At 36.5% G+C, this 27,730-nt stretch overlaps 1 protein-coding gene across 2 annotated transcripts; it reads right to left on the bottom strand.

The window, feature by feature from the left end:
* Positions 1–535: 535 nt before the first annotated feature.
* LOC140148836 (15-hydroxyprostaglandin dehydrogenase [NAD(+)]-like) lies at positions 536–27,455 on the bottom strand. Of its 2 annotated transcripts, none has more exons than XM_072170912.1 (7): positions 27,299–27,455; positions 12,330–12,456; positions 12,094–12,200; positions 6,987–7,068; positions 6,321–6,397; positions 4,218–4,369; positions 536–2,065 (listed from the first exon to the last, which is right to left on the bottom strand). In XM_072170912.1, the coding sequence occupies exons 1-7, from the start codon at positions 27,389–27,391 to the stop codon at positions 1,870–1,872; spliced, it is 834 nt and encodes a 277-aa protein (XP_072027013.1). In that variant the 5' UTR covers positions 27,392–27,455; the 3' UTR covers positions 536–1,869. The 2 variants fall into 2 exon arrangements, with proteins under 2 accessions (XP_072027013.1, XP_072027012.1); XM_072170911.1 differs by lacking the exon at positions 27,299–27,455 and adding an exon at positions 15,118–15,280.
* Positions 27,456–27,730: the final 275 nt, after the last annotated feature.

Raw genomic sequence — 27,730 nt, 5'->3', positions numbered from 1 at the left:
GGATTTCAACACACAGTCTCTTGAGTATTCCTTCACTTAGAAGATTCAATTAGGTCTTAAATTGAGGCTAATTTATTCTATATTACTCATGTTTTTAACCTGTTTTAAAATAATTTTTAATTATTTTCTTATGACGTTTGGCATGAAATGTGCCAAGGGTGGCTGAGGATTAGGGGGAGGAGGAGGATTGGGGGAGGGATTCGTATCGTAAATATGATCTAAAACCCCCATTAAAAATTTAAATCTAAAAAAAAAATGTCTAAATGAATTCCCAGACATCTAAACCAAGTAAATAAATACAGAAGGTCATTTAAAAGACTAATACTTGCTCAGAATGATTGTAAATGTGAAAAAAGAGGTGGGGTTAAATCCCACCTACTTTGTGATTGTTTTTGCCCGCACTCTCTCATTTTTTAACCGATTTCCACACAAAAAAAGGTGTCAAAATGCTCAGGAAGATGAACCACTTCAAATGAGACGTGTAGGTAAAATGTTTGAACCATTTAATAAAGATTAAAATGTCATTCACCGTCGGCACTCAAGCTCGCCGTAGGACGCACTGGTCTGATAGATCATTCCTATCCCTATTATAGCCTAAATCTGACATTAACATGGCTCGCCTTCTTGACTAGAAATGTTCAGCATTTTGGATAAGTCTATTCACTTCAATATTTGTCGCTCACAAATCTGCGAATTCATTCACCCTCCGTCAATGTACTAATTCGTGAATGCAACATTTTCAGCTTCACTGCAGAGGCTCAAAACTACCCCAGCAAAATTTTAATCGCTGAACATAATCTGCCCAATGTCCGATTTGGCGAGAGTTTTAAAAGCACGGGCCCTCAACAAAACAAGATACGCGTGAAATGTTTGGTGTGATGTCACATGTCCATTAAAAAGACCGCCTATTCCACTATTGCTGTTCTTGTCTTTATATCATTCCTTCTATTTTATCAAGTTTTTAGCACTTTAAAGTCACTGGAAATATGTTGGCACATCTGGAAAACATTATTATATAGCCTACATTTTAAAAAAGATGTTGATGTTAAGGACCCAAACAGGCTTTTTTTTTTAAAGTGGATCAAGAATATTCGATGTAATATATTTACGCATACTCTATTTCTATTTCAAGTAATGTTTAAGTTCTAACGAATGTTTGATGATGTAAAATCGATAATATATTTCTACCAGATATTCTACGTAACATATTATCGATTTCACATCTTTATTTTACACCTCATTTGTGAACATTGAGCAAGAATTGACGGAGATTGAGGGTCATAATATCTTTTATCGTACAGCTCAAATGACGACATGGACGAAGGATATCACGGCAATGATCATTTCATGAACTTATACTTTCTGTGCTGTACAATGCCCATTGACAATCTCGTCAAGGGCGACTTTTGATTTGGACGATAATGGACTTTCTGGCCCTAAATCTCTTAAAGAAGAGGTGCTGGGACTTTGGCAATGCCATCAATTCGGCAAACCGTCATAATATCAGCAAAAGGTACGAAATAGAGCAGAAGAGAAATCCATGCAAGACGGGTGCAAAATGATGCTCAAAAGCCGCTTATATACCATTAATTTGAATGTCCCTACCCCAATACTTGTAATTCTTGGTTTCTGACCTATATATATCATGACTTTTTTGTGATTTCTTGTTCAGTGTTGTAAGCTATTATTGGGAGGGGTGAAGCCTCATGCATTCTTTATAGTTTGGACCCTTCATTGCATGTCTTGAATAATACAAGGTTTGGTAAATCATATCAAGTTCATATATTGAACCAGAAGGGATTGATCACGTTTCATCTTATCCATGTAATGTACTTATTTCAAGTTTGTAATCACAGAATGTTTTCATTTTTATTTGTCGGCACTTGGTGGTGTAGCAGAATCATGGAACCTAGCATCTGTTTGCATTCCAAGAACTTCTTTCCTAAACCTAGCACTGCTGTCTTCTACCAGTACGATGTCCTTGTCACTAGCAGGAATGAACAAAGATTGTCCATTGTGGTCTTCTTCTATTGCTTTCAGGAAAGCCTTAGCGACGTCATCTGTCCTGATGGGGGAAAAGACCAAAACAACTGCGAATGTTAAGTAGGCAAAGTGTGTAAAACAGTGAAACCCAACGGTGATAAATATAGATTGAATGGGCTATCCCAGTAGAAAACCATATGGGTGGGAGAGACGGTCATGTCTTACATAGGGGGTATATGGATTTCAACTGAAATGAGGGTCCATAATCCGTGGTTTGTGACTTGCAACATTTTGGAGTGTGTTGTTGCTGTCTTGATCTTCCTACAGATGACATTGCACCTCAAGTAAGGTACAATTTCCATTAAAGAAGTGAACAATTTAAGCCCGGTAATTTGAGAGCAAGTTTAGAATAGTGGTTGCCCCAAGCCACGTCCATAATACTCATTACTAATCATAACCATAATGCTAATGTCAACCTGACAATTGTTTAATCCTACCCCTAATCCCAGCCTTAAACCCTACCCTTCGTCTTTTAGACTGGCAGATATAATATTAAGGCTTGCCGCGTTTACTTTCAATTCCGTGGACAGCCGTGCACACTGTACTTGCAGTATGTCCAGCACCACCTGAGAGATACTGAAGGGATGCTGCAGCCTAACAAAATTGTTTCGCTAGCTCAAGATCGCAAAAGTTGGAGAAAGCTTGTAGTCACATGCTCCGCAGTCGTCTGATGATGACGAAGAATTACTTTAGGTGTAACAATTCAAAATGTATAATATTGACTTGAGTTAAAACCATAATCTGGTTTAAACTAATCACACTTCAGTAATATAGCTGAGCCATTCCATGTCAACTCCAGGGATGTGCACCGCAGCACCTCTTCAATTTTTTTCCTTTTCTGTGTGGTGGTAGATATTGATGAGAAAGTAAAATCCTGCAAATTTGAGCTTCATACTCCATTTCGTTTTCCCGTGGCATCAATTTGAAATTTAGGGGGGTCAGCGTAAAAAATGTGTCGCAACGCGAAAGACGATGTTTGGAGGAACCCCCAACAACTTTGAAAAGTATGTATTCTGCGGTACCTTTTTGTGTAGAATTCAAATCTGGCATCAGAAAACTTGTGACTTCTTTACTTTAAAAGATATAGGGCCCTCAAAATGCAACTTCGTCCATCAGGACCAACTTCGGGGGTCAGAACTCCAAAAGTAAAAATAATTTTTGGTCCATTTTTTTGCCAGTCAGAGCCCTTTGGTAGGACAATACTCCTATCCCATATTGAGCCTATTAGAATACTTTTAGCTGAGATATTACCCATGCAAAACTCCAATTGTACATTTTTTGTACATTTTGACCCCCCTGAAAACCAATGTCAGACATTTTGAGTTGACCATCAATGCTCATAGAGGTATGCTAGAAAATGATTTTCAGCAAATTTTGAGGATGACTTTGACCAACTCAACCCATTTTGTTGATGTTGGGTTGAAATATGAGTAGGCCAATCAACTAACTGATGTTTTTAAAGCAAAGTCATCGAGTCCAAGCCAATATCTCTCAGAAATGTTGTCCAAGAACATATCTTCAACATACCTGAAGTTGATGGTGGCGCAAATTGTCTGACATTGGTTATCAGGGGGGGTCAAATGTACAAAAATGTACAATTGGAGTTTTGCATGGGTAATATCTCAGCTAAAAGTATTCTAATAGGCTCAATATGAGATAAGAGTAATCTCCTACCAAAGGGCTCTGACTGGCAAAAAATGGACAAAAAAATATTTTTACTTTTGGAGTTCTGACCCCCCGAAGTTGGTCCTGGATGGACGAAGTTGCATTTTGAGGGCCCTGTATCTTTTAGAGTAAAGGAGTCATAAGTTTTCTGATGCCAGATTTGAATTATACACAAAAAAGTACCCCAGGATACATACTTTGTCAAAGTTGTTGGGGTTCCCTTTATACATTTATGGACCTCCAAACATCGTCTTTCGCGTTTGACACATTTTTTACGCTGACCCCCTAAATTTCAAATTGATGCCACGGGAAAACGAAATGGAGTATGAAGCTCAAATTTTCAGGATTTTACTTTCTCTTCATTATCTACCACCTCTCATAAAATGATATAATTTGTAGAGGTGCTGCGGTGCACACCCCTGGAGTTGACATGGAATGGCTCAGCTTACAAATTTCAGACAGTTTAAGAATTATTCCCTCAATTATTCCCAATTTGCTCAAATACTCACGTGATTCTCGGCACATTTGCAATTAAAGGGTCAAACATTTCCTTGTATTTTTCTTCGACAACGGTTGACGGCAACAAATTCGTTCCATCCACTGCGGTTGGACACAAACAATTTATCCTAATCTTCTTTGCCAGAACAGTGGGATCAAAACTCTACAAAAATGATTGCAAACGTGTTTTTGATTTAATTGCTGGGGTATGATTCTTCAGGATTATTCCTGATTTCAGGACTTTTGTAGCCAACATTTACGCAATTTATTGATTTTCAGCAGTTTTGGGGGGTATTTTAGCTCAATTTCACCTTGTTTTTCAGGAATTGCGATTACTTTCAGGATATTTCACAAGTTTTGAATCATACCCTGTAATTTGATGGCATATTCCATCTTCACTGCAGCGCCTATTGAAATGGCGAAGGCCAAGTGTATTACAGTATTTTACTTGAGAAATCGGCAACAGGACACTTACATTCAAAAATCAAGGCATGCAGAAAATATAAAATTCACAGTCATGACAGAAATGTTAGATGCCCGAGCCTGGGGACTGGAATATGTGGGGGAGGTTACGGGGATGTGCGGCAGATTTGAGTGCATTTTTAGGCTTTTTGGTGTAACTTTGGAGTACAATTTTTATTAAAGTGCTTTAGAGACGGGTACATTTTCAAATTTTCTCCAAAAATTTGACAAACTGCAGCTTATTGATTGCTTTTTAGCAAAATATTTTGTCAATTTCAAAATGAAGTACACATCTGGGACTCAGGGGGAAGGGGGATAATGGTCTATCAGGTTTGACAGAATAAATTTGGAGACAAAACCATGTTGTAGAAAATGTGCGTGAAAAGAGATTTTTATTTGATTGATAAAGGGTTTTTTTTTTCAGATCCAATTAAAATGATACTACTCACTCAGAAATATTCCAATTCCTACCAAGAATCTTGTTCACTCTGGTACTGGTGTTGCTAGATGTTTTTAGCGCCGGCAACACTTCTGTCTGGTTTTGATGACGTCACCAAACTTTCTTGTTGCCGAGTATTTATGACCTGGTCATAAATTTTGTCCAGTCGGTAGGCCCCCTCGTCTTTATTCATAGCGTCTTTTCCTCTAGTCCTGATCCAGATTGCTTCCTTTAGCCAGCGTGTAGTTTTGTCGGATTCTTGATCAATAACCTGAGCCTCCTCCTATCCAATTACGTGGTTTTGGTTGGCAACATGTTCGGCAATGGCAGATTTGTGAATTTCTGAAGCAGATGCTTTTCGTTGTGACCGGGTGAAGCTCTTGGCGCTTACTTTTTCGCTTTCTGACTTGTGTTCTGTTAATCTTGTCACAAACAAGCGGCCTGTTTCCCCGATGTAAGTTTTGGGGCAGTTCTGACAAAGTATCTCGTAGATCACTTCTGCTGATTGTAATGGGTCGCGCTTGTCTTTCGGGTGAACTAACATGTTACGTATCGTGCGGTGGGGTTTCATACTGGTGGAAAAGCCATGTTTTTTAAAAACTCTGGAAACCCTCTCGCAGAGTCCCTCCACGTATGGGACGACCACAATACCTTTACTCCTCTCCTTGCTGTCTTTGGGGGGCTTTTTCTTGGGTTTCGGATGCTCTTTGTCCGCTTTTACTTTGTTGATGAACCACCCATACAGGGTAACCGCGTCTAGCGAGGGCTTGTTTAATGTGCGACTCCTCATTTTTCTGGTCTTCCGTCTCAGTTACAATAGTGTCCTTTCTATCAAGCAATGTTCTTACAACGCCTAGCTTCTGATGTAGTGGGTGGTGAGAATTGAATTGCAAATATTGATCGGTATGAGTTGGTTTGCGATAAATACTCGGCAACAAGAATGTTTGGTGACGTCATCAAAACCAGACAGAAGTATTGCCGGTGCTAAAAACATCTAGAAACACCATTACCAGAGTGAACAAGATTCCTGATAGGAATTAAAATCCGGGATTGAATAGTAGAAAGTGAGTAGTATCATTTTAATTGGATCTGAAAAAGAACCATTATCAATCAAATGAACTATGAACGATCCTGATGAATCTGTTTCAAGAAGAATTATTTATATTTTGCATTACACAATGTGCTGCAGTTTGCACCCAAACCGTGAACTTACCGCCATATTTCTTGAATATGCAATAACGGCTGCCTTAGATGTCGCGTACATAGGCGCCAATGGGACCAACGCCAAACCTGCAAATTGTTATTGATAAAAGTTAGTGTTTTCCCGATCCCTTGCGACAAGACTTGCTACTTAGTAGATGTCTTCATCATTGTACTTTAGTTTACTTTTTCCCGATGTTTCGCATAGAATAACTTAAAGCCATAATGTGTGATTTGCCTAAAGAATATATTTTTAAATGTTAGTTTTCACTGATCACATTGTTCCCTTTTAATTTCGAGCCAAACAAATGAAATAAAACGAAGAAAATTGCTATTTCACACCAGTGCCTACAATGCGTGTATTAGCTCGCCGATCGTATTATCATCATGATTATTGGCGCAGCTTCACGTAGTTGGATCGACCAAACAAGACGTAAGACGAATAGCGAAATTCACAGTTTATACGTCAAGACGTAAGACGAATATCGATATGCACACAGTTTATACGTCACTCTCCAATGATTCAACGATAAACACGCACGCGATGTGTTTAGCCACCGGTGAACTCGGAATAAAACCGGTGATCTCCGGATTTATTATAAAACCTTTAATTTTACTGAGCACATCAGGCTTAGTTTTTCACAAGAAAATGTTTGCAATAATTGGGGTTTGTAAATACCTGCCACAGACGCAATGTTAATAATCACTCCGCTTTCTTCTAAATTGTCAATAGCGAGTTGAGTCCCATATATAACTCCGTTCTGAAACATTCGCAGAGATATATGAGCAAATCAATTATTAACATATTATTAAGATTTGTTTACTGATGCCTAAATATTCACAGATCATGCCAAAATCATTCACAGGAATTTTTGAAATAGGGTTGTGAGCTATAAATAGTATAATTGCCTTGTCAAATAGTCCTTACTAGCAATTGATGGATTGAGGTGGTTCCCCCAATTGACCTTTAGCGCTAACCCGGTTGTCCCATATGTGTAGTGACCCAATATTGAACTTTCAATTTTCCTATCTAGCACATATCTTCCCCTAATTCCAGTACGAGTAACTGTTTGCCTATATGTGCATATACAAGCATGTATTGCAAAATATATCAATATCTATATTTGTTTGTTTGTTTGTTTGTTTGTTTGTATATTCTAAGATTTTGAAAGGTTCCGTTTACCCATTCATACTTAACACAGTGCAATAAACTTACTATAAACGTCTAGAATTGTTATTTTACACACAAGTTTGCATCATACTAGATGTGAAAACATAATAACTATATAAATAGTAACTTATTTATTCATTTCATTTTTTTATTACTATATTTATTCATAAAACTCTTATTCTATGTGTAATATTGAAACACTTCCCACTCACAATATTGGCGCAAATTTTGGAGGCAAATTCAACTGACCCAAGCATTCATTGCCTGTTGATAACACATTAACAGCCTACTTGCTTTGCTCCCCATTCATCGAAAATAAAAATGCATCTAATATAGGTGCAAATAGTATCTAGGAAAATCATTTGATAATTTCACAGTGGCTCCGGAACCGGGGGGTCTGGGGGTGGGGGCCGGCCCCTCAATCATTTTGGTGAGGGGGCCCAAGTACCCTAGAGGTCCCCCCAATAATCTGAGGAAAATTCATAATTTTAGGGTAAAATTCATATTTTTAGCATCAGATTCATAATTTTAGGATATAATTCCAGGGCCGGATTTACCTTTTTGGGGACCCTGGGCCAGGTCAGAATTTGGAGGCCCCCAAACTCACAATGAGGGAGGCATGTGCACTCATGCAAGTGGCCAAGTTTAGGTTTACTTTCGGTTACGAGCATATTTTGTTCCGATTTTACTCCCGGATTTTACTAGGATGTTTGCGAGTGAAGCGCGCGAAAAATGTCAATTTCAGACTATTTTAGCCCAAAGATGAAGGTGAATTTTGCTATGTAATCCGCTATAGTGCGCGTGAAGCGTGGAAAATATTTTGCAAAATTACCATATTTTGGTCCAAAACATGGTGCTTTGGAGCTAAAAAGGAACATGCACAAGGCAATTTTGGGGGCCCTGGGCCCGGGCCCATCTGGCCTAATGGTAAATCCGGCCCTGTATAATTCAAAATGTAAGGTACAATTCATGTAAAAATGTATGCATTTTGAAAGCTTCCGCGCTATGCGTGGGATGCCTCCCGCACACCCACCCCTTCCGCATTTCGCGCCACGGAGAAGGCCAGAAAATTTGCCCCCCCCATATTCAAAATCTTCCGGAGCCTCTGCTTCATGTGGATAAAAGCTTCATATCTCGCTTCTAAGGGAACAAACCAAAATATCGATGACGTTCTTTAAACATAAACTGGTTTCGTCTCTCAGCCGACCCCCTCCCGCCCTGCCAGAAACGTATAAATCTTGAAAATTTTGGGTCGCGCATTTAAAAGTATAGAAGAGTACATAAAGTATATAATGAATAATAATTATAGAAGGGTATATAAAGTATATAATGGGTTACCCTACCCTACATGTACTATCGCTGTGATGGGTAAATAAAAGAATGCCTACTTATTTTCTAACACTTTCTCAAACTTGATAACATATATAACACCACTCAACACAAACATAAACATTTTTTTTTAAATCAGGCTATCGGGTCTGATGGGGGGGGGGGGCACAAGCCGTTTTTCGGCAATTTTTCTATGGGATTTTTAAAATGTTCAGATCGATTGGGGAGCACGTGCTCCCCACCCCGTGCCCTTATGACGCTACGCCACTGTCTGGGTTCCCGTTTTGTCTACCGTTTTCGAGATTACCCGAAGGACTAAAAACAACCGGGACTCCAAAACAAGCATCCACTATAATACATATCAGATTTAGCATGTCTCTTTGGGACACCATTTTCGAGAATACTCTAGTGCAAATCTTGAAAACGGGGGCCCACAAAACAAGAAAAATTGACCCAAAACTACCACCCCTAATTTGGGGTTTCTGGGTTTGTTTTTTTTTATCCGAGCCTGGGCCTAGTTTGTGGACACCCGTTACCCGCGGGTACACCATGAATGGAACCATGAATGATGACACGCTTTTAAAATGTTCGCATACATGTCAATACTGATACAAAATAGCTCAAAATGTCAACATTTTGTCAAAATATTTATTATTGCAATACTTTTATTAGTATACTAGGCGGTTACCCATATTTGGCGGTTCTCGGCTGTTGGTGACTGTACCCACCAAGTTTCATGCCCATATGACAGTTTTTACTAATTTGACCTCAGATGACCTCTGGTTACCCCAAAATGACCTTCCAAAATTTTGGCTCTAAATGTTGTCTGTACCCACCAAGTTTCATGCCCATATGACAGTTTTTAGTAATTTGACCTCAGATGACCCCTGGGTGACCTCGGATGACCCCAAAATGACCTTCCAAAATGTTGCTTCTAAATGTTGTCTGTACCTACCAAGTTTCATGCCCATACAACAGTTTTTAGTAATTTGACCTCATATGACCCCTGGGAGGGGCCCCGGGTCAATAACGGTTTATAATGTTTGTTTTTGATTTAAAAAAAAATCAACATTTTGATGCGGAAAAGCAAACAAATATATTGACATATTCTTCATCAGATCGATGGTTTTTTTACAAATGTAATCGAGTATACCCCCCCCCCCCATAAACGAAACTAGTTTCGTTTATAGGACGTCATCGATCTTTTAGTTTGTTCCCTAAGTTGTACGGTTCATATATGTGATGCGATCAAGCAAAATCAGTCGGAACTCGCAAATATTGATTTTGAGATATAGCCAAACAAAGGTAATATTTCATTTTCTTTCCTATTGTTTTGGAAACTCTGTGATTGCTCATATCTTTGGAACTGGTTGTTCAAATTCAATGGAGTTTTCTGACAAATGCAGCTTTGTGAATGATTTTTACTATTTTGTAAGAAACTGAAAATTTAATATTTCCGAGTTCCGACTGATTTTGCTTGATCGCATCACATATTGGCACTACATAGGAAAATTCAAGTTGAATACTCATCAATTAAAGTGTAAGTATATATCTATTTATTAATTAATTTACTTTATTTATTTATTTATTTATTTATTTACTTTATTTATTTATTTATTTATTTATTTATTTATTTATTTATTTATTTATTTATTTATTTATTTATTTATTTATTTATTTATTTATTTCACGAAGCAATATTATGATAACTTTATACATGCATCGGTTTAGAGTGATCAATGTCAAGCTCGTTGCTTGGGGGTTGCGTAATAACTGAGCCCTGGTGGGAGAGTAAAATTGGGGGGGGGTCAAGAAATATTTGACAAGCCGAAGGGGAGGCAAATTTGGCAAGCCGAGGGGGGATTTTTGACACATTTTCATGGTGTGCTTTTTAAATAAAACGCTCTAAAAATGCTTATAGGAAAACAGTACGGAAACGCTTTAATATGCAAATTTTCCGGATGAGGTACAATGGGCAAATGTGAGTATGAATTTAGTGCAGTGTGTGAATGGACATGCATTATATGCTACATTATATATTTTTATTTAAATCATGTAACCGTTTCAGTTATCGTATTCAAATTATTATTTTTATTTAAAAAAATGTCATTTCTTTAAAAAAAAAATTGTTGTTGTATTATGTAGTTTTAAGTACTTGTATAATTATTTTGTGTACTTAAACTATAGTATTTTGTTGTCATGTCTTCATCGCCAAAAGCACCTTTACCAATTAAGTTACTCTGAACTAGTAAATATTGGTTACATTAATTAATATATGTATTATTTATTTGTCAATTTTTTTGACTGAATCTTGCAAAGTATCCTATGAAATAGTGCACTTTGGCAAGATGTGAACAAATTGTGATAATTAAACCAAGTTTATAATGGGATCGAAGTTAATGCATAACAAGTACTTTTGAAAAGTAAAATAGATTTCAGCATTTTGTATTATTTGGGACAAAAACATTAAGGGTAGGCTACATTGTACGCTGAACGATTTTCAGTTTGTATTGTTGTTTAGTATATTATTTCATTGGTACTAATAAGACCTAGCAATATTTTAAGTGGATCTGACCAAAAAGCCAAACAACAAGTTTTAAATTTGTAGGACATGTGGTTCTTGTCTCGTGTGTTATGATGCAAAGAGTGATAAACGTTTTCATTAATCCACACATTTCTCAAAAAAGACTATATATTTGAAAATATTTCTCAAAAAAGACTATATATTTGAAATTACTACCCTTAATTTTTTTTAATAAAATGTTAATATTTTAGTATTTTGAACGTATCAATCCATAATTTTAATATTATTTTAAATCTCAAACTAGTAAATGCAGGAGTAAATGCAACTGAAATGTTCCTCATCCAAATTCCAAACTATTCTGTACAAGTACAGGGCAGCCTGTATTAATGGCTTTGCACTTGTGCTGAACTTCAGAGTAAGCTCTAGGATCAGAAGGTCAAGCAAGTTGGTCCAAACCACCAGATAACGACTTTGGGGATTTACCGATGGGTAATGCAGAGGAGTAGAAGTGTTTATTGATGACTGTAGCTACAGCTACAGTCAATTTTCAAAAATTCCTGTGAACAAAATTGTCATGTAAATGAGCAAACATTTCTCTTTGACCATCTTTATCATGTTCACCGGTCATTCGGTCATTTCAACAAAAAAGTTATTTTATTTTATGTATTTCGGCTTCCCGAAATGCCGCCATTCCTGCCTATGGCTTCTATTTTTAACTCCGAGGACTGATGTTACTTCATTTGTTTCAATCGTAACACTTACAATGTTAACTTCAAACATCTTTTCCCAGTTGACTTCGTTCCAGAATCCAGCGTTATTGCATACTATGTGTAGTGCCCCGTATTTGGACTTCGCCAAATCAAAACCGGCTGAAAAAAAGAAAAAGAAAGGAAAACAACAACACCAAAATTAATTGAATGTTTTGCATGACTGATGTTGCTTCACAGTTATTTCAAACAGTTGTGTAGACTTCAGATGTCTGTTTGTGCAATTTTCACCTTTCATTTGTTCTTTTTTGGTCACGTCACATTTTTGGAACACCACTTTGCCATTGCCATATTTCTCTTCGAATTCCTTCTGTGTACTCTGCCCATTGTCTTCATTCACGTCTAGGATAACAACACCCTGCAGAAATGAAGAGAGATTATTGTGAAATTATCAGGCCTATATTAAGGGATCAAGAATGAGCGTTTATGGCGTTTCGACAGTATTTTTGGTGGGACATGAGAGCACCTCAGACGTATCAAATTGCATTCTGAATACGAAGCATGTCTTTCTGATATCAAATAATTTTCATTTTTTGAAATTCACGATATAATACAAATTTTATGACAAATTATTAAAATTTGATATTTTTCAAATTGTTGATATATAATAGTCATCGAAGTAAATTTTATAAATTTAATGATATATTCTAAAAAGTGTATGAAGCTGGGAGGAAAAGCCGACGATCAATTGAAAATTTTGACCTTTTATATTGAAGATATGGATTTTTTCCCCAAAAAGACCTATTTTTTTTTGGTGTTTTGGGGAAAAAATCCATATCTTCAATACGAAAGGTCAAAATTTTCAATTGATCGTCGGCTTTTCATCCCACCTACATACACTTTAAGTATAAATCATCAGATTTATAAAGTTTACTTCAAGTACTGTTAAATATCAAAATATCAATTTTTAATGATTTGCCATAAAATGTGTATTACATTGCGAATTTCAAAAAATCAAAATTATTTGATATCAGAAGGACATTCTTCGTATTCAGAATGCAATTTGATATGTCTGATGTGCTCTAATGTCCCACAATAAATACTGTCCAAACGTTCATACCCCTTCCCTTAACGGTTAGGTCTTGATCTGTAGTTGCGATACACACACTGACCAAAAGTCTTGCAACATCGCTAAAAAAGAAAATATTATTTGGACATTCATCCAATATCCTGTCGATTTCACACTGCGTACTATTCACGGCAATGTCCTTTTCAGGAATAAAGTAAGACTTGATCTAGCTAGTCGATGGACATGATGGAAGGAAAGGCGACTGCATGCGCATATACAATGGTGTAATAAGGGAAATCCGTTTGAACGCAGGGACGAAGAAACGTTAGTCCATATGGGTATGTCCATTATGGTTTACTTGGTTTCTGCAAGGTATCAGGAACATGGTTATGGGAGAGGGTTGCACCAACTTGCACGAAAGTGGTGCCGTAGGACGTAAATAACAGTAAGAGATATACTAAAATGCAGTAAACCTTTGACGAGCGCGTATTGTAAGGATACATTGCGTATTTACTGCGTTGCACGCACTTGTCTCTGATTGGCTGCTAAGGCGATATGTTGTTGCTGAGTGGAAATTTATGAATGAACTGTGCGCCGTACGCGTTGTTCGCGCCGAATTTGCAACATCACGGCAGTCGCGCTCGTCAAAGGTTTGCTGCATTTGACTATAACCGGCGTTCTTCAAAAGTTGGGGATTCATGACTTTGAATTGTAATCATTATGATTACTTGGCTACTACTTAAAGGTGATAATGACATTAATTTTACAATGAATTGTGTGTTTAAAAACATTATAATAAACACACAAAATATGTTTCGATGTGATTCAAGGTCATCCGATGTCGTAGCCACGTGACCTATCTCTCTTCTGAGTCCCCCAGACCTCGAAGACCTTCGTCGTCTAAGGCTGGTAATTTCTACTTGACACTTCTATGAATCATTCTCCCACCACCATTTTCCTGATACCTTGCAGAGAGCAATAATTGAACCATTTGACGTTTAGTGTAAAGGCATCTGGCCTTGCGTTCAAACGAATTTCCTTTACTCTACCATTCATTAGCTACCATTGTAAGCACTGGAATATTAAGCACACTATCGTCTCTTTATTTCGGATATTTGGGAGCACGAGACAGGGACTTAAACCGAGGCTATGTCTAATAACCATCAAGTTTCTGAAAGTAATTGTACATATACTCTATATTTGAATATATCCATTGGAGAAAATCATTAAGGGATCTAAAATGAGCGTTTATTGCGTTTCGACAGTATTTTTTTGTGGGACATGAGAGCACCTCAGACCTATCGAATTGCATTCTGAATACGAAGCATGTCTTTCTGATATCAAATAATTTTCTTTTTTTGAAAATCACAATATAATACAAATTTTATGACAGATTATAAAAATTTGATATTTTTCAAATTTTTGATATATAACAGTCCTCGAAGTAAATTATATATATCTAATGACATATTCTTAAAGTGTATGTAGCAGGGAGGAAAAGCCGACAGTCAATTGAAAATTTTGACCTTTCATATTGAAGATATGGATTTTTTTCCCAAAAAGACCTAATTTTTTTTTTGTGTTTTGGGGAAAAAATCCATATCTTCAATACGAAAGGTCAACATTTTCAATTGATCGTCGGCTTTTCATCCCACCTACATACACTTTAAGTATAAATCATCAGATTTAAAAAGTTTACTTCAAGTACTGTTAAATATCAAAAATATCAATTTTAATGATTTGCCATAAAATGTGTATTAAATTGCGAATTTCAAAAAATCAAAATTATTTGATATCAGAATGACATTCTTCGTATTCAGAATGCAATTCGATATGTCTGATGTGCTCTAATATCCCACAATAAATACTGTCCAAACGTTCATACCCCAGCCCTTAAGCATGTCGATATACGGGAATCTACCGCGATTTTAACGCTGAGATTGTGCTTGAAATTTAGTCGAGCTACATCTGATAATATAAACGGGCGTCAAACGTGCCTAATTGTTTTACCTTAGCTCCTTTTTGTAGCAGATTCTCAGTCAACTTCTTGCCAATTCCGTATGCTCCACCGGTGATTAATCCAACCTTCCCTTTGATGTCCATGATGATGTAGGCTATACCGTATGAAAGAAGGTCTCAGTATGGATCCGTTATGTTCTCACGTCCTTACAGTAATCACAGTAATCACAGTGTTTTTTATTGTACTTAATTGAACTACGTGCTGTAGTATTTACATACACGTGACTATCATTTTGATGACCTTAAATTCAGCTTAGATTATATATGGTATCTTCTGATACTGGCATACAGATAACAATAGCTAACAATGAACTTTTGCAGGATATAAGATAAAACTGTGTTATTGGAAAAGAAATATAAAGCTCAAACGTCATTGACCGTTTGCATTAGCACTCAAGCTCGCCGGGACGCACTGATTTGGTCGGATGGATCATTATCCCTATATACATAATATAGCATACATCTGAAATTAATACGCCTAAAACCTCCTTTTTGTCTAGAAATGTTTAGCAAGTCGTTATTTTGAATAAGTGTATTCAGCGCAATGTTTGTCGCTCACAAACCTGCGAAATTCATTAACCCATCGTCAGTGTAACTCGTGAATGCAACATTTTAACCAAATTCACTGCAGAGGCTTAAAGGCCGCTATAAATATCTGGAAAACACATTAAAGTTGGGAGCTGTACAAAGTTTGGTGGTATAGAGGTGAACATTGACTTGATTATATTTTAAGCCTACTTAATTGGGTTGTCCTTGAAAGTTTGCCTGGTCAACTGGATCCCCCTTTAACTATATAACAGGGGCTACTTTAGAACAAAAAGGTCACTGCACGTTAGCAAACGTAAAATATTAAAGATCAGCCAGCGAGATTGTGGGGAAGGGGTTGCTGTAGTTGGGGGGTGCCTCCCTCTAGTTTTGTAAATTTTTAAAAATCAGGCGTTCAAATCACGCATTTTATTGACTCGTTTTTACGTTAATGGCACATCAGACATACCAAATTGCATTCTGATTACGAGGTATTTCTGATATCAAATAATTTAGATTTTTTGAAATTTGCGATATAATACTAATTTTATGACAAATTATTAGAAAATGATTTTTTGAAATTTAACAGTCATCGTAGTAAATTTTATAAATCTAATGATATGCACTTAAAGTGTATGTAGCTTTCCCCAACATTTGGGTGACAAATGTATATCTTCAATACAAAAGGTCAAAATTTTTATATGATGGATTTAAGTACATATCACTGTTCTCCTCCATCTTACTCATTAGCTTATTTGGTCGAGCATCGGTCCAGTGATCCGAAGGGCCCAGGTTCAAATGCTGGAAGGTCAGTGAAATTTTCTCACCGGCTGTCAAAATTGAATATAATATAATTTGTGTAATTAGCAGAGAAAATAAATGGGAACTTCTTTGATATATCTATTATCGTTTATATATACTATAAATAATAGGGGTCCAATAATTTACCCTTGTGGTACACCTCAACGTATATTTTAAAACCTAAAATTTAATAGCATAATTCATTTACAATTTTTCCAAATGTTGACGTACTATCATCGTAAGGACAACTTTTTGTTGTTTCTTGTTAGCATGGTTAGGTTTTATATAAAATGTCAATCCACTTATTGAAAATACACGTACACGTCTGGTTCACTAGTGTTCGGTTAACGGTATTAGGTTTTATGAAATGTTAATCAGAAAAGAGTTGGTTTGGGTTATTTAGAAGGGTAATTCATTTATTTTTAATTACCCTGCAGCTCCATGAAAGTGCACACCATGGTTCACTAAATGTCATTAAATTTATGGTATTATGTTAATCATAATGCAAAAACGAATACAAACTCTGCAAAAAATGCATAAAATGCCAACAGGTGCCTACAATTGCACGAAATTAATTTCTGTAAAAATGTAATAATAATTTAAAAGAATGTTTGGATTTACTTAAAAGGGTATGTTCATATGGAAAGGTTTGGCTATAAAACGATTCTCTTATGAACCATCTATGCACAGTTTCCACCTCGATACACTTGAGCACACGATTTCGCCCAAGCGCTATCAAGCATTCAAGCAGTGAATTGTCTCAACACGGTTGAGTGCATAGCATCATAAGAGCTGTGTGAGGTTCTAGCTGGTGACTAGTGGAAAATAGGCATCTGTTATTGGTTTTTGTCAAAACATCAAGTGTTCCCTTTATCCAATCAGGAACGCAGCGATGCTGAACATCGCCTCATATTCAAACTTAATACCATTAAACCATACGGACTCAACTTCAAATTTGACTCTTTTTAACTTTGCATTTTGTACTATTTTCCCCCACATCATTTCCATTTGTTTTCTAGTCACGTGTCACGTTAAGATAATCGCATATTCGACTATTTCCAATTTCGTCTTTATATGATTCCTTCTATTTCACCATGTATCACTTTACAGTCATAACCTTTAATTGAAAAAAAATATGGAATACGTTGGCTTCACATTATAAAGGACTGGAAAACTCATTCAACAACAAGTAATGTACATTTAGCCTTTAAAAATTGTGCAACCGTGTTTTGCTGGAAAACATTATTAAATACGCTTTGCATTGATTTGCATTTATACATTTCTAGAAGATGTTGATATTATGATAGTGATCAAATGATGTAAATAAATATTATGCCGCAAAAGGGCTTTTATTTTTCTCAGAAAGCAGACCCAATTATGTAAAGCTACTGTATAAGACCCAATACATACATGTAAATTGTGTACCATTTTTATGATTTTGTTATCCAGACCACAATTCCATTCATTTTATTGACATTATTTAATGCTGGTCATTGTTTTAAATATTGTGGTGGCGATACAATACATCGAAATTATCACATGTCTAAATGTTGTGTCATTTTTAATGGGCATGGGCTCTCTCATGACGTACCCATTAGGTACACTCTTAGAAATATTTTACTCAACTTGAGTAAAAAGGTCACAACTCAACAAAATGAGTAAAACATTTCTCAAATTGAGAAAACAATACCCAACATTCAGCTCATTTTAATAGCTATTACCCTCAATGTTGGGTAATATTTATCAATATGAGCTCAATGTTGAGTAATTTTTTACTCATTTGTTGAGTTGTGACCTATATGCGCTCAATGTTAAGTATTATTTTACTCATTTGTTGAGTTGTGACCTTTTTACTCAATGTTATATAGGCACCTACAATCCCGCGCGAAAAGCTTGGGACAGTTTGTTGATTTTACGCATCCCCACTCCCCTTATTCAATGTTGAAGTACAACATTAATATCATAAATATGACCATATCTCCTAAACGCGTTTTTCGATTTTGATCATTCTTTCAGCTATGAATAGATTAATAAATTTGCCATCTTTTTATATACTCGGTTTTATAAACTTGTCAATCCTTTTATTTTTAATATAAAGATATAATGCCAATTCACGTTATCAATATTAGGACAGTTTGTTTATTTCACGCATCCCCGCTCCCCTTATTCAATGCATCCCCGCTCCCCTTATTCAATGTTGAATGGTGAAAAATAGTGGAAAGTGGTTGAGCTCAATCTGTGCTCCAACATTGTTTCGGGGGCGAGGGGGAGAGGAGTAAACAAATACATAACATGACCTATGAAACCTATCATGTATTTTCAGCGTCATGTTCAATTCACAGGAATTTGATCTTTCAAACATCATCTGTCCCAACGATTTTCGCACAAGATTGTAGGTACTATAAAGAAACCCACATGGGCCAATCAGTGGTTCATATGATAGGAATAACAAGAGTAGGTGTACAGTAAAGCATCAGACACATAGATGCTTTTGCATTATGCTCTTGAAGGATGGTGCGCCGTTGTCAGGTACGTCTCCGACTACTCCATCTGCTCTAGCCACTTGGCATCTTTGATTGAGATGTGTGATGTACTTTCTTCCTCTTCGCTCACGCCTATGATTCCGGGATTTTCTTTTGGAGTGGTGGCGCTAGCACTCATCCAAGAGAGTTAGGCGTATTCCATCACACTGCAAACTGGAGCCTTGAAAACAGTTGCTCTGGCTCTGACATCACGTTTATTTCCAGCTCCTCCTTCTCAGCCAGTTTGGTGGTACCAAAAAAGAAGATCTAGCTTGGTTTGATTCCTCTTTCTTGATCTTGTCATTGCCTTACATTTCTATGGCTCGAAGGTCACCTATATCTCCGTCGTATCATGCTCAATTTTTTACAAATGAGGTGTCATATCAATTAAGAAATACTGATTAATATTAATTAAGAAAGGTACTAAATAGACAGAAGAGAAATCCATGGAAGACGGGTGCAAAATGATGCTCAAAAGCCGCTTATATAGTTGAATATGCATACCAGTAAAATGTAATTTTAGAAATACTAGAGGCTCAATACCTACTCCCAATATTGGGATGAGGGAGCAAACATTTCATAATTTATTGGACCAGGGGGTTAAGCCTCTTGTATTCTTTATAGTTTGAACCCTTCCGCATTGCATATCTTGTATAATACAAAATTGTTTTTTATATCGTGCAGGTAAACGTAGTAGATAGGTTTGGTAAATCATATCATGTTAAATTGTGGGATAGGCTTTTACGACGGGAATTCATAACAATTAGTGGGTTTTAGCGGGTTCGCCGTCGGACAAGTTTAGAACTGTCAAGCTTTCGTCAGGAGTAGCTCTGACTTCTTCAGGACAAAGTACCTAAGAATGAGACATGTAGACCGCCCCTTGTCTACTGATGACTCTGAAAAGAGTCGTTCACTGAAGACTGCCCCTTGTCAACAGAGAACAAGCAGATCTCGCCTATCTGCTAATATAAAGGTTTTGGTGGCTCTAAAAAGAGTCGTTCACTGAAGACTGCCCCTTGTCAACAGAGAACAAGCAGATCTCGCCTATCTGCTAATATAAAGGTTTTTGGTGGCTCTGAAAAGATCCGTTCAATGAAGACTGCCCCTTGTCTACAGAGAACTAGCAGATCTCGCCTATCTGCTAATATAAAGGTTTTGGTGGCTCTGAAAAGAGCCGTTTGCTGAAGACTGCCCCTTGTCAACAGAAACAAGCAACAGAAACCCTAATCTGTTTTGGCTCACATACTTTCATGTAATCAAATTCTACTTTCTTTGACAGTTATTAACGAATTATTCCTCCAATTATTCCCAACATGGAAGAACAAACCGTTTGAAGTGGTTGAAGTTTGCTATTTGCTCAAATACTCACGTGATTTTTGGCACTGTTGCCACAAGATTATTGAACTCTTCCTTGTGTTTTTCTTCCACAACCATTGACGGCAACATATTTGTTCCATCCACTGCGGTTGGACACAAACAGTTTATCCTAATCTTCTTTGCAAGCGCCGTGGGATCAAGATTCTACAAAAATGATTGCAAATGTGTTTTGATTTAATTTGATGACACATTCCAACTTCACTGCAGCGTACTACTGAAATAGTGAAGGTTAAATTAGTACTTTCCAGTATATTTTTATTCTACCAAATAACACAAAAGAAGCCCCGAAGATTGTTTTCAACACATTATTGACTAGATCAATGTTGAAATTGCCCATCTCGCTCTCTTTCCCTTTAATCTTTCTCATCCTCTCTGAGAACCTCTTGAGCCGAGCTCTTGAGATATATCCACCATATTATTTTCAATTTAAATATTTTACTGTTTTCATGCAGTGAGTACGAGAAATTATACAGAAACTGTTGGCATTTATAAAGCGCAAGATTTATATTGCACAAGACAATTGTGTTGCAGTTTGCACTCGAAATAGAGGGTATTTGTAAGTTTTACAATAATCAATTTGTCGTTGACGTCAGTCGTCAGCTTCTGGAGACAAATTTAAATTCTGACATGCACAATATGTTTACTGGATCACTCTGCAGCGTGCAGGGCGGGGGGTGATTTTAAAATACGTGTTATACGTATTATGCAGTTTGAGACCCTATTGCATAATGTTCATTCAGCCATTTTTCAAATTGTATTACATTGTAAAATAGTGTGAACTTACCGCCATATTCCTTGAATATCCAATCACGGCTACCTTAGTTGTTGCATACATAGGAGCCAATGATATCCATTGCAAGCCTGCAAATTGATTTAAAAATAAAAGACATTTACTCCAACGTGTTAACTGGGTTTTCTATTGGGACGAACTGTTCCCAGCAGCAGAGGTTTATTTGGTATTCATTGTACTTTCCGACGTTTCGCGTGGAATAACTTTAAATTTCTACGGCAATTTTATCTGAGTTGGTCCATAGATTTTAAAATCTATGGTTGATTGCATAGGATAAAAAGATAGAGGAACATCAATCACTACATCGGGGGTAAGACGATAGGAACATTAATCTGATTGTTTATCTCAACGTCTCAATGAGTCAGGCCCCCTCCTCCTCCCAAAAAAAGGATAGTAGAGAAGATAAGAGAAAGGTAGAAAAGGAGAAAAAGAGAAGAGAAAAGGGAGAAAAATAGAAGTTAAATTGCACGTAATTAAATAGGCCCTTGCCTAAAAAACCGCAGTCAGTTCAATAAGCGGAAGTACAAAATATAGACCTGTGATTATTTTAGGCATTGCTTGACAGTGTCAAAATTGTCAAACTCATGCATAATCTTTCAATTTGGTGGTATCAGTCTGTCTTATTTTTACCATTTTACAGCAGTCAAAACAATGAGACCATTTTTGATCCTGGATCCGCTACTGACAATTACTGATACAGATGTGTAAAAGCAGAGAAGATGTAAGGAAAAGGAGATAGATCCAGCTATCCTCAAACAAAATATGTATGTTGCCGCTCATTCAAAAGCAATCACGCTATTTAAGTTTAACAATAAAATACAACAAAGGGGTTCGAACCCATGATGGGTGTGATACACAAGTTGCTACTTACTAGTTTTAGGGAAAGGTCAGTGTCTGTATACCATCATACTATGCATACCATGCATGCAGACCCTATAATCCAGTTTTATTTGAAATAAAATATGACCGAAGTTCCATTGTAAATTATAATTTCTGACGCTTGTTGACACTTTCAAACTGTACGATTTATGATACAGACTATTTTCAACTATCAAAATATCTTTATTAGATTTGCAGGAAATGACAGGAAAATACATAAAACAATAAAATAAAGATGATCAACAATCATCTCTTTTCTAACAAAATCCTAAAACACTCTCCCTAAATAATTAATATATGTTCCAAAATCATGAAATGGGCGGATTTTGTGGGAATTTTTACAAAACTACATTTCTTTCTTGTATATAGTATCCATGGGTATCCCATCAGAGCAACAGGTACTTAACACACACGTGTCATACTTTCAAGGAATTCTCTATAGAAACATTGGAAATATTTCCAATTCCGGAGTGAAAATTAATCAAACGTGGTCGGCAACACACATCACATCAACATGATCAAAAGCTACTTTCAAGTAGATTGTGTAACTACTTGAGAATAAAGGACTATGAATAGATGCGACAGGATTATACCTACTGGATTATCTCAAGGATATACTTCTGTTCTCCCTCCTTTTCTTACATCTTCTCTGGTAATAAGCAATACGCCGTAGAAGTGACGTCATAATTGGATTAACTACTGTAGCAATAGATGAATACAATATTTGAATAGACCGCCCTGCACTACAAGCAGATTGCACTAATCACCTGTGTATGTCAGCAAACATAGATTGAATACAATACCGCTCTTTTCAAAAATACTTATCTTACAGGTGCGAGTGATCAGCCTTTCTTTAACATCTATGGTTCAATGAATCGGTACCCCGTGAACCATACTGCAGTTACTGTCCGTTTTCCTATACACAATACACAGTGCTCTCACCATTGACGCGCGACCTTTACAAATAGTGTATGTTAGAAGTATATTGCATTTGCCTAGTTAACATCACTGTGTGAAAAATAACCGGCCAATATTTAAACTATTCTCCAAACTTCTAGCAAATATATTTCTCTAACATGACTTAAAATTACAGCTAGGTTAGATGTTCAGAAATAGTCGCACTTTCGTAGAATATGAGTGAGGGCAAAGTATAGCTAGCTCATAGCTAGCCAACTCCCCATGTTAATTGAATGGAGATTTGACCGAAAATATTGAGCTATATTGGTAACGGACCGCTCCGTTCTGAAGGATGCCACAAAAAAACGGTACAAGCTACATTTAAACTATTCTATGAAATTCTAGAAAATATAGTTTTGTAACATGTCCTAAATTTTTAGCTAATTTAGGTGTTTGGAAATAGTCGCACTTTTGTGTTTTAGGAAGGATATGTAAACACGACAGATAACACCAAAAATATGAAGAAATTATTTCCAAACTGTGTTAAGTCAACAATCATTATGTTGCTCATTTTCAAGAATGCTGGTTAACAAAAAGCAGGCCATTGTCTCATTTCGTGAACAAAGGTCCACATACCATTGTTTCCTTGCGTTTCCTTTATAATCAGTTACCCAACTGAAGCTGTGTTATAGCACCTCATAGCGATACCGCACATATAAAACACCGGGATAAAACAGACACATGTGCACAACCAGAGAAGATCCGATTTAATCAGTTGAGCTGTTTCAATGAGTGTTATCTTGGTTTAATAGCTTTTAATGGGGTTTAAGTCCTGCAAAGGTCGAGATGAATTCTACTGTAGACATGACTGCATCATGCGTTGTAGTGCAGGGCGGTATAGTCAAAATTGTATTCATCTATTGCTATTGCCATGGTAGTTAATCCGATTAACTACGTCACTTCTACGGCGTATAGAGTACTACTCAAATGCATTCAACAAAAGCATGATTGCAATCTTACCGCAACAGTTCGTCTCACAAACATAACAAATGCACTACGATCAAATAGGTTGATACACTGCGCCATGATTACGGGGAAGGACACCGGTTCAAATCCTTTGTTTTGAGCAAATCAATAATTTCACGCACAACCTCTACAATTTGGTTTTGTAAATACCTGCTGAAGAAGCAACGTTAGCAATCACCCCGTTTTCTTCTAAATTGTCAATAGCGAGTTGAGTGCCATATATAACTCCATTCGGAAACATTCACAGAGAAAAAACATCAATTATTAAAATAAATATTACCTTACATTACCTACATATTCGCAGCTAAATGAGTCAACCTTTAACTCTGACCGTCTTTATCATCCCGGCAAACACAAAACGTTTTCGACATCTTTCGCAAAAGGTTAGAAAAGGTTGCCAGAAAACGTTTAAATGTCGGGTTATATAAAAGGTATATAAAGGGTATATAACAGTTTCATAACATTCAAAAACATTTTTGATAACTTACTGCAAATATTCTAACATAACGCTATTTAAGTGTTGATCAAAATATTTGGCAAAAGTGTTTGCAGAAAATATTTTTCAATAACATTTTAAAAACATTAAACAAATATTTTTGTAGTGTTTTTCATACAAAACGTTTTAAAACGTTTTCATTACCTTTATATAGCCCGACAATTGTCGTCTATACGCAATTCGGTTATTTTAATATAAATAATGTTAGTGTTATTTCGGCGTGCCAAAATGCCGGCATTTCTGCATTTTCAAAATCCGACATTTCCTGCACTTATGCATTTAGTGGACATGCTTTGATCGTAACACAGTACTTACAATGTTAACTTCAAACATCTTTTCCAAGTGTATTTCGTTCCAGAATGCAGCATTATTGCATACTATGTGTAGTGCCCCGTATTTGGACTTCGCCAAGTCAAAACCAGCTGAAGACAAAAGCGAAAAGAAAGGAAAACAACAACAACAAAGTTAATTAAATGCGTTGCCCGACTGATGTTGCTTCTTAGTTATTTCAAACAGTCGTGTAAACCTCAAGATGTATAAGAGTATTTTAGTCAGTATACGAGGGTTGGTCAATAATATCCCGCAACCATTATTTATCTCCGCTCATGCATGACTTAGATGACTGTTACTTACGATCAATAAAGTTTGTACCTTTGTTTTTCAAAACGCACAACAATTAGTATCAGAGTACCTTTAATTACGTAATCTCATTTGCATAAAGTCATTGCTATATGTACACTGACAATTGTCAACATTGGCGAGAAATTTGAATTGGCTTTGAGGAACGTGTAATAAAAAGAAGCAGAAGTAAGGACCAATACAAGCCTTATTTTTTGTATGAGGTAATCTGAGTATATTCAGTTGATAATTGTGAAAGAAGAAATGTATCCGTCAACAGTTGAGGAAAGGGACCGTCTTTGAACTTCACCAAAAATAGGCCTATAACAACAAGCAAAAATGGTGTGAAAATCGCGAAAAAGAGCCCACACGGCAGAAGAAAGAATCCAAATTATCTCCAAAATAAAACAAAACCAAACATGGTTATTGGTATGGTATTAGAGATCATAGTCAGGACAATAGAATTTGTTGCAACAAAAATAGAAATATGCGCATGCGTTGATGGCATGCATGATTGAAAGTACCAAAAATGTATGAAAAAAGTAAAAATTCATCAAAAACGCGCTAAAAATATGACTAATACAAGGTTTGCGGAACAGTAGCTGTGTGAGTGAATTGCTATATACCAAGTCTTATGCTAAAATTAGACACACCTTTCGAAATTCAAATTTCTTATTCAATCCAGAGCCTCTCTATGGTGTGCTACTTTAATTACAAAAACAAGACCTTTTGAAATTAAGGGTTCATTAAGAAAGAAATGTGTATGGTTTCACCACTGGGACCTCCCTTTTTTATAATCAGTAGATACCCAATCAAACCAGGTACCATTGGTTAAATTTTGTCATCGATTAATCTTTCTATCTCTTATTATGTAAAGAACAATGGGTGATAAAGCCTACTCAAAATTGGAGATATTCAACACGATTTCTTTTCTTTAATAAAAATGGTATATGTCTAAAAAGAGTCCAGCATCATGCCTATGTTATCGGTCTATAAAGCTGCAAAAACCGTGCCAGATGCTATACTTTTATTCTCGAGATATTTGGAATTATGTAACAATACCTCAATTTGGTGCGAGATTTTCTTGACTACTTTTCACCATAATTCAGGCAGTGCCCATACGCTATTGTGTTTATGCTAATGCCATTACGTAATCAAGCATTCAGCATCGCTAATACATATTCGTTTTGAAAGACAAAAGTACAAACTTGAATTTAGCGTAAGTAACAGCCATCCAAGTCATGCATGAGCGGAGATACACCATAATTGCGGGAACTTATTGACCAGCCCTCGTATGTAATTGTTACCTTTCATTTGTTCTTTCTTGGCCACGTCACATTTTTGGAACACCACTTTGCCACTGCCATATTTCTCTTCGAATTCCTTCTGTGTACTCTCCCCGTTACCTTCATTCACGTCTAGGATGACAACACCCTATAGAAACAATTGAATACATTAGTGGATTGCTGGATTGCAAAAGATGTTGATGAGAAATATAAAGAACACGGATTTGCTTTAGATCAGGCCCGGGAAACTTACGGCCCTCGGGCTACATGCCGCCCGCCGGCGAATTTTGTGCGGCCCGCGAGACTCTAAAACGCAAAAGTACATGGTCAAACGAGTCCTGTACGTTGCGATGTAATCGCTATTTTTTCCTAATTATTATTTCAATGTTAAAAATGTTCTACACAAAATTTAACGGACTATTGCTCAGAACAGACAAATATCAAAATGTCACTGCTAACCATTACCAAATACCTGTACACAATATTTATATAAAGGTGTCCATGGATACTTGGTTTATGAAAAGAAACATGAATAATATCCTTTGTATTTTTGCAATGCTCCAATGATTGTCATGGTGAATGAGTTCTGTATAGCTAAGAATCAAGTTCATTACAGGTAGATAGACTTAGGACTGTTACGATTAAAAATATGGAACGACTTTCTCTACAAATTTTGTGCAGTCATCAAAAGTTTCAACATTATAATAGTCTCAGTTCATAACCATAGATTTGGACCAAGGATTATTATAGCCCTATAAGCAAATATGCAAAAATTAACTTACATAGTTACAAAATTAATTCACACAAATAGGTAGAAAAATGAATTAGTGTCAAGTTGTGTAGACCTATATAATTACATAGCGGGATTTTAACGTTGAAGATTGTGCTTGATTTTTAGTGACTACGGCTGATAGATACATGTCAAACGGGCGTCAAACGTGCCTATTTTCGTTACCTTTGCTCCTTTTTGCAGCAGATTCTCCGTCAATTTCTTGCCAATTCCGTATGCTCCACCGGTGATTAATCCAACCTTCCCTTTGATGTCCATGATGATGTATATCGTATGAAAAAAAAATGAAAAATCCGTTACTGTAGGATGTATTCTCACCGCACCGTGTTGTCGCACTGTGGTGTCGTCGCTTGTTGAACATGAATTGACGTATACATATGCCTATTTGAATTGAATGAAGCGGGATACATGACAATAATGACATGCAGATAGCAATGAACTCTTTTAGCAGGATACGGGATAAAACTGTCCTATTGGAAAAACTGTGATGTCATTCATCGTACTCAAGCTCACCAGTTTAGAACACATCCGATGGATCCGAACCCCGGCGGAGGGTTTACTCGACTTAATAGCCTTTTTGTAGCCTAAATCTGAAAA

Source organism: Amphiura filiformis, chromosome 3, assembly GCF_039555335.1.
Source record: "Amphiura filiformis chromosome 3, Afil_fr2py, whole genome shotgun sequence".
NCBI classification, from domain to species: domain Eukaryota; kingdom Metazoa; phylum Echinodermata; class Ophiuroidea; order Amphilepidida; family Amphiuridae; genus Amphiura; species Amphiura filiformis.
Note: the sequence above shows the minus strand (reverse complement) of the source record. Positions and strands in the feature narration are given on the sequence as shown.

What these genes read in the sequence shown, in the direction of transcription:
- LOC140148836 (XM_072170912.1), bottom strand. Translation starts at nt 27,391, where the DNA reads ATGGACATCAAAGGGAAGGTTGGATTAATCACCGGTGGAGCATACGGA. An exon ending in CATATTCAAGAAATATGGCG is followed by an intron (nt 4,370 to 6,320) that starts GTAAGTTCACGG and finishes TCATTTTTGTAG; the next exon opens with AGTTTTGATCCCACTGTTCT. An exon ending in GCAAATGTGCCGAGAATCAC is followed by an intron (nt 2,066 to 4,217) that starts GTGAGTATTTGA and finishes TTCCCCCATCAG; the next exon opens with GACAGATGACGTCGCTAAGG.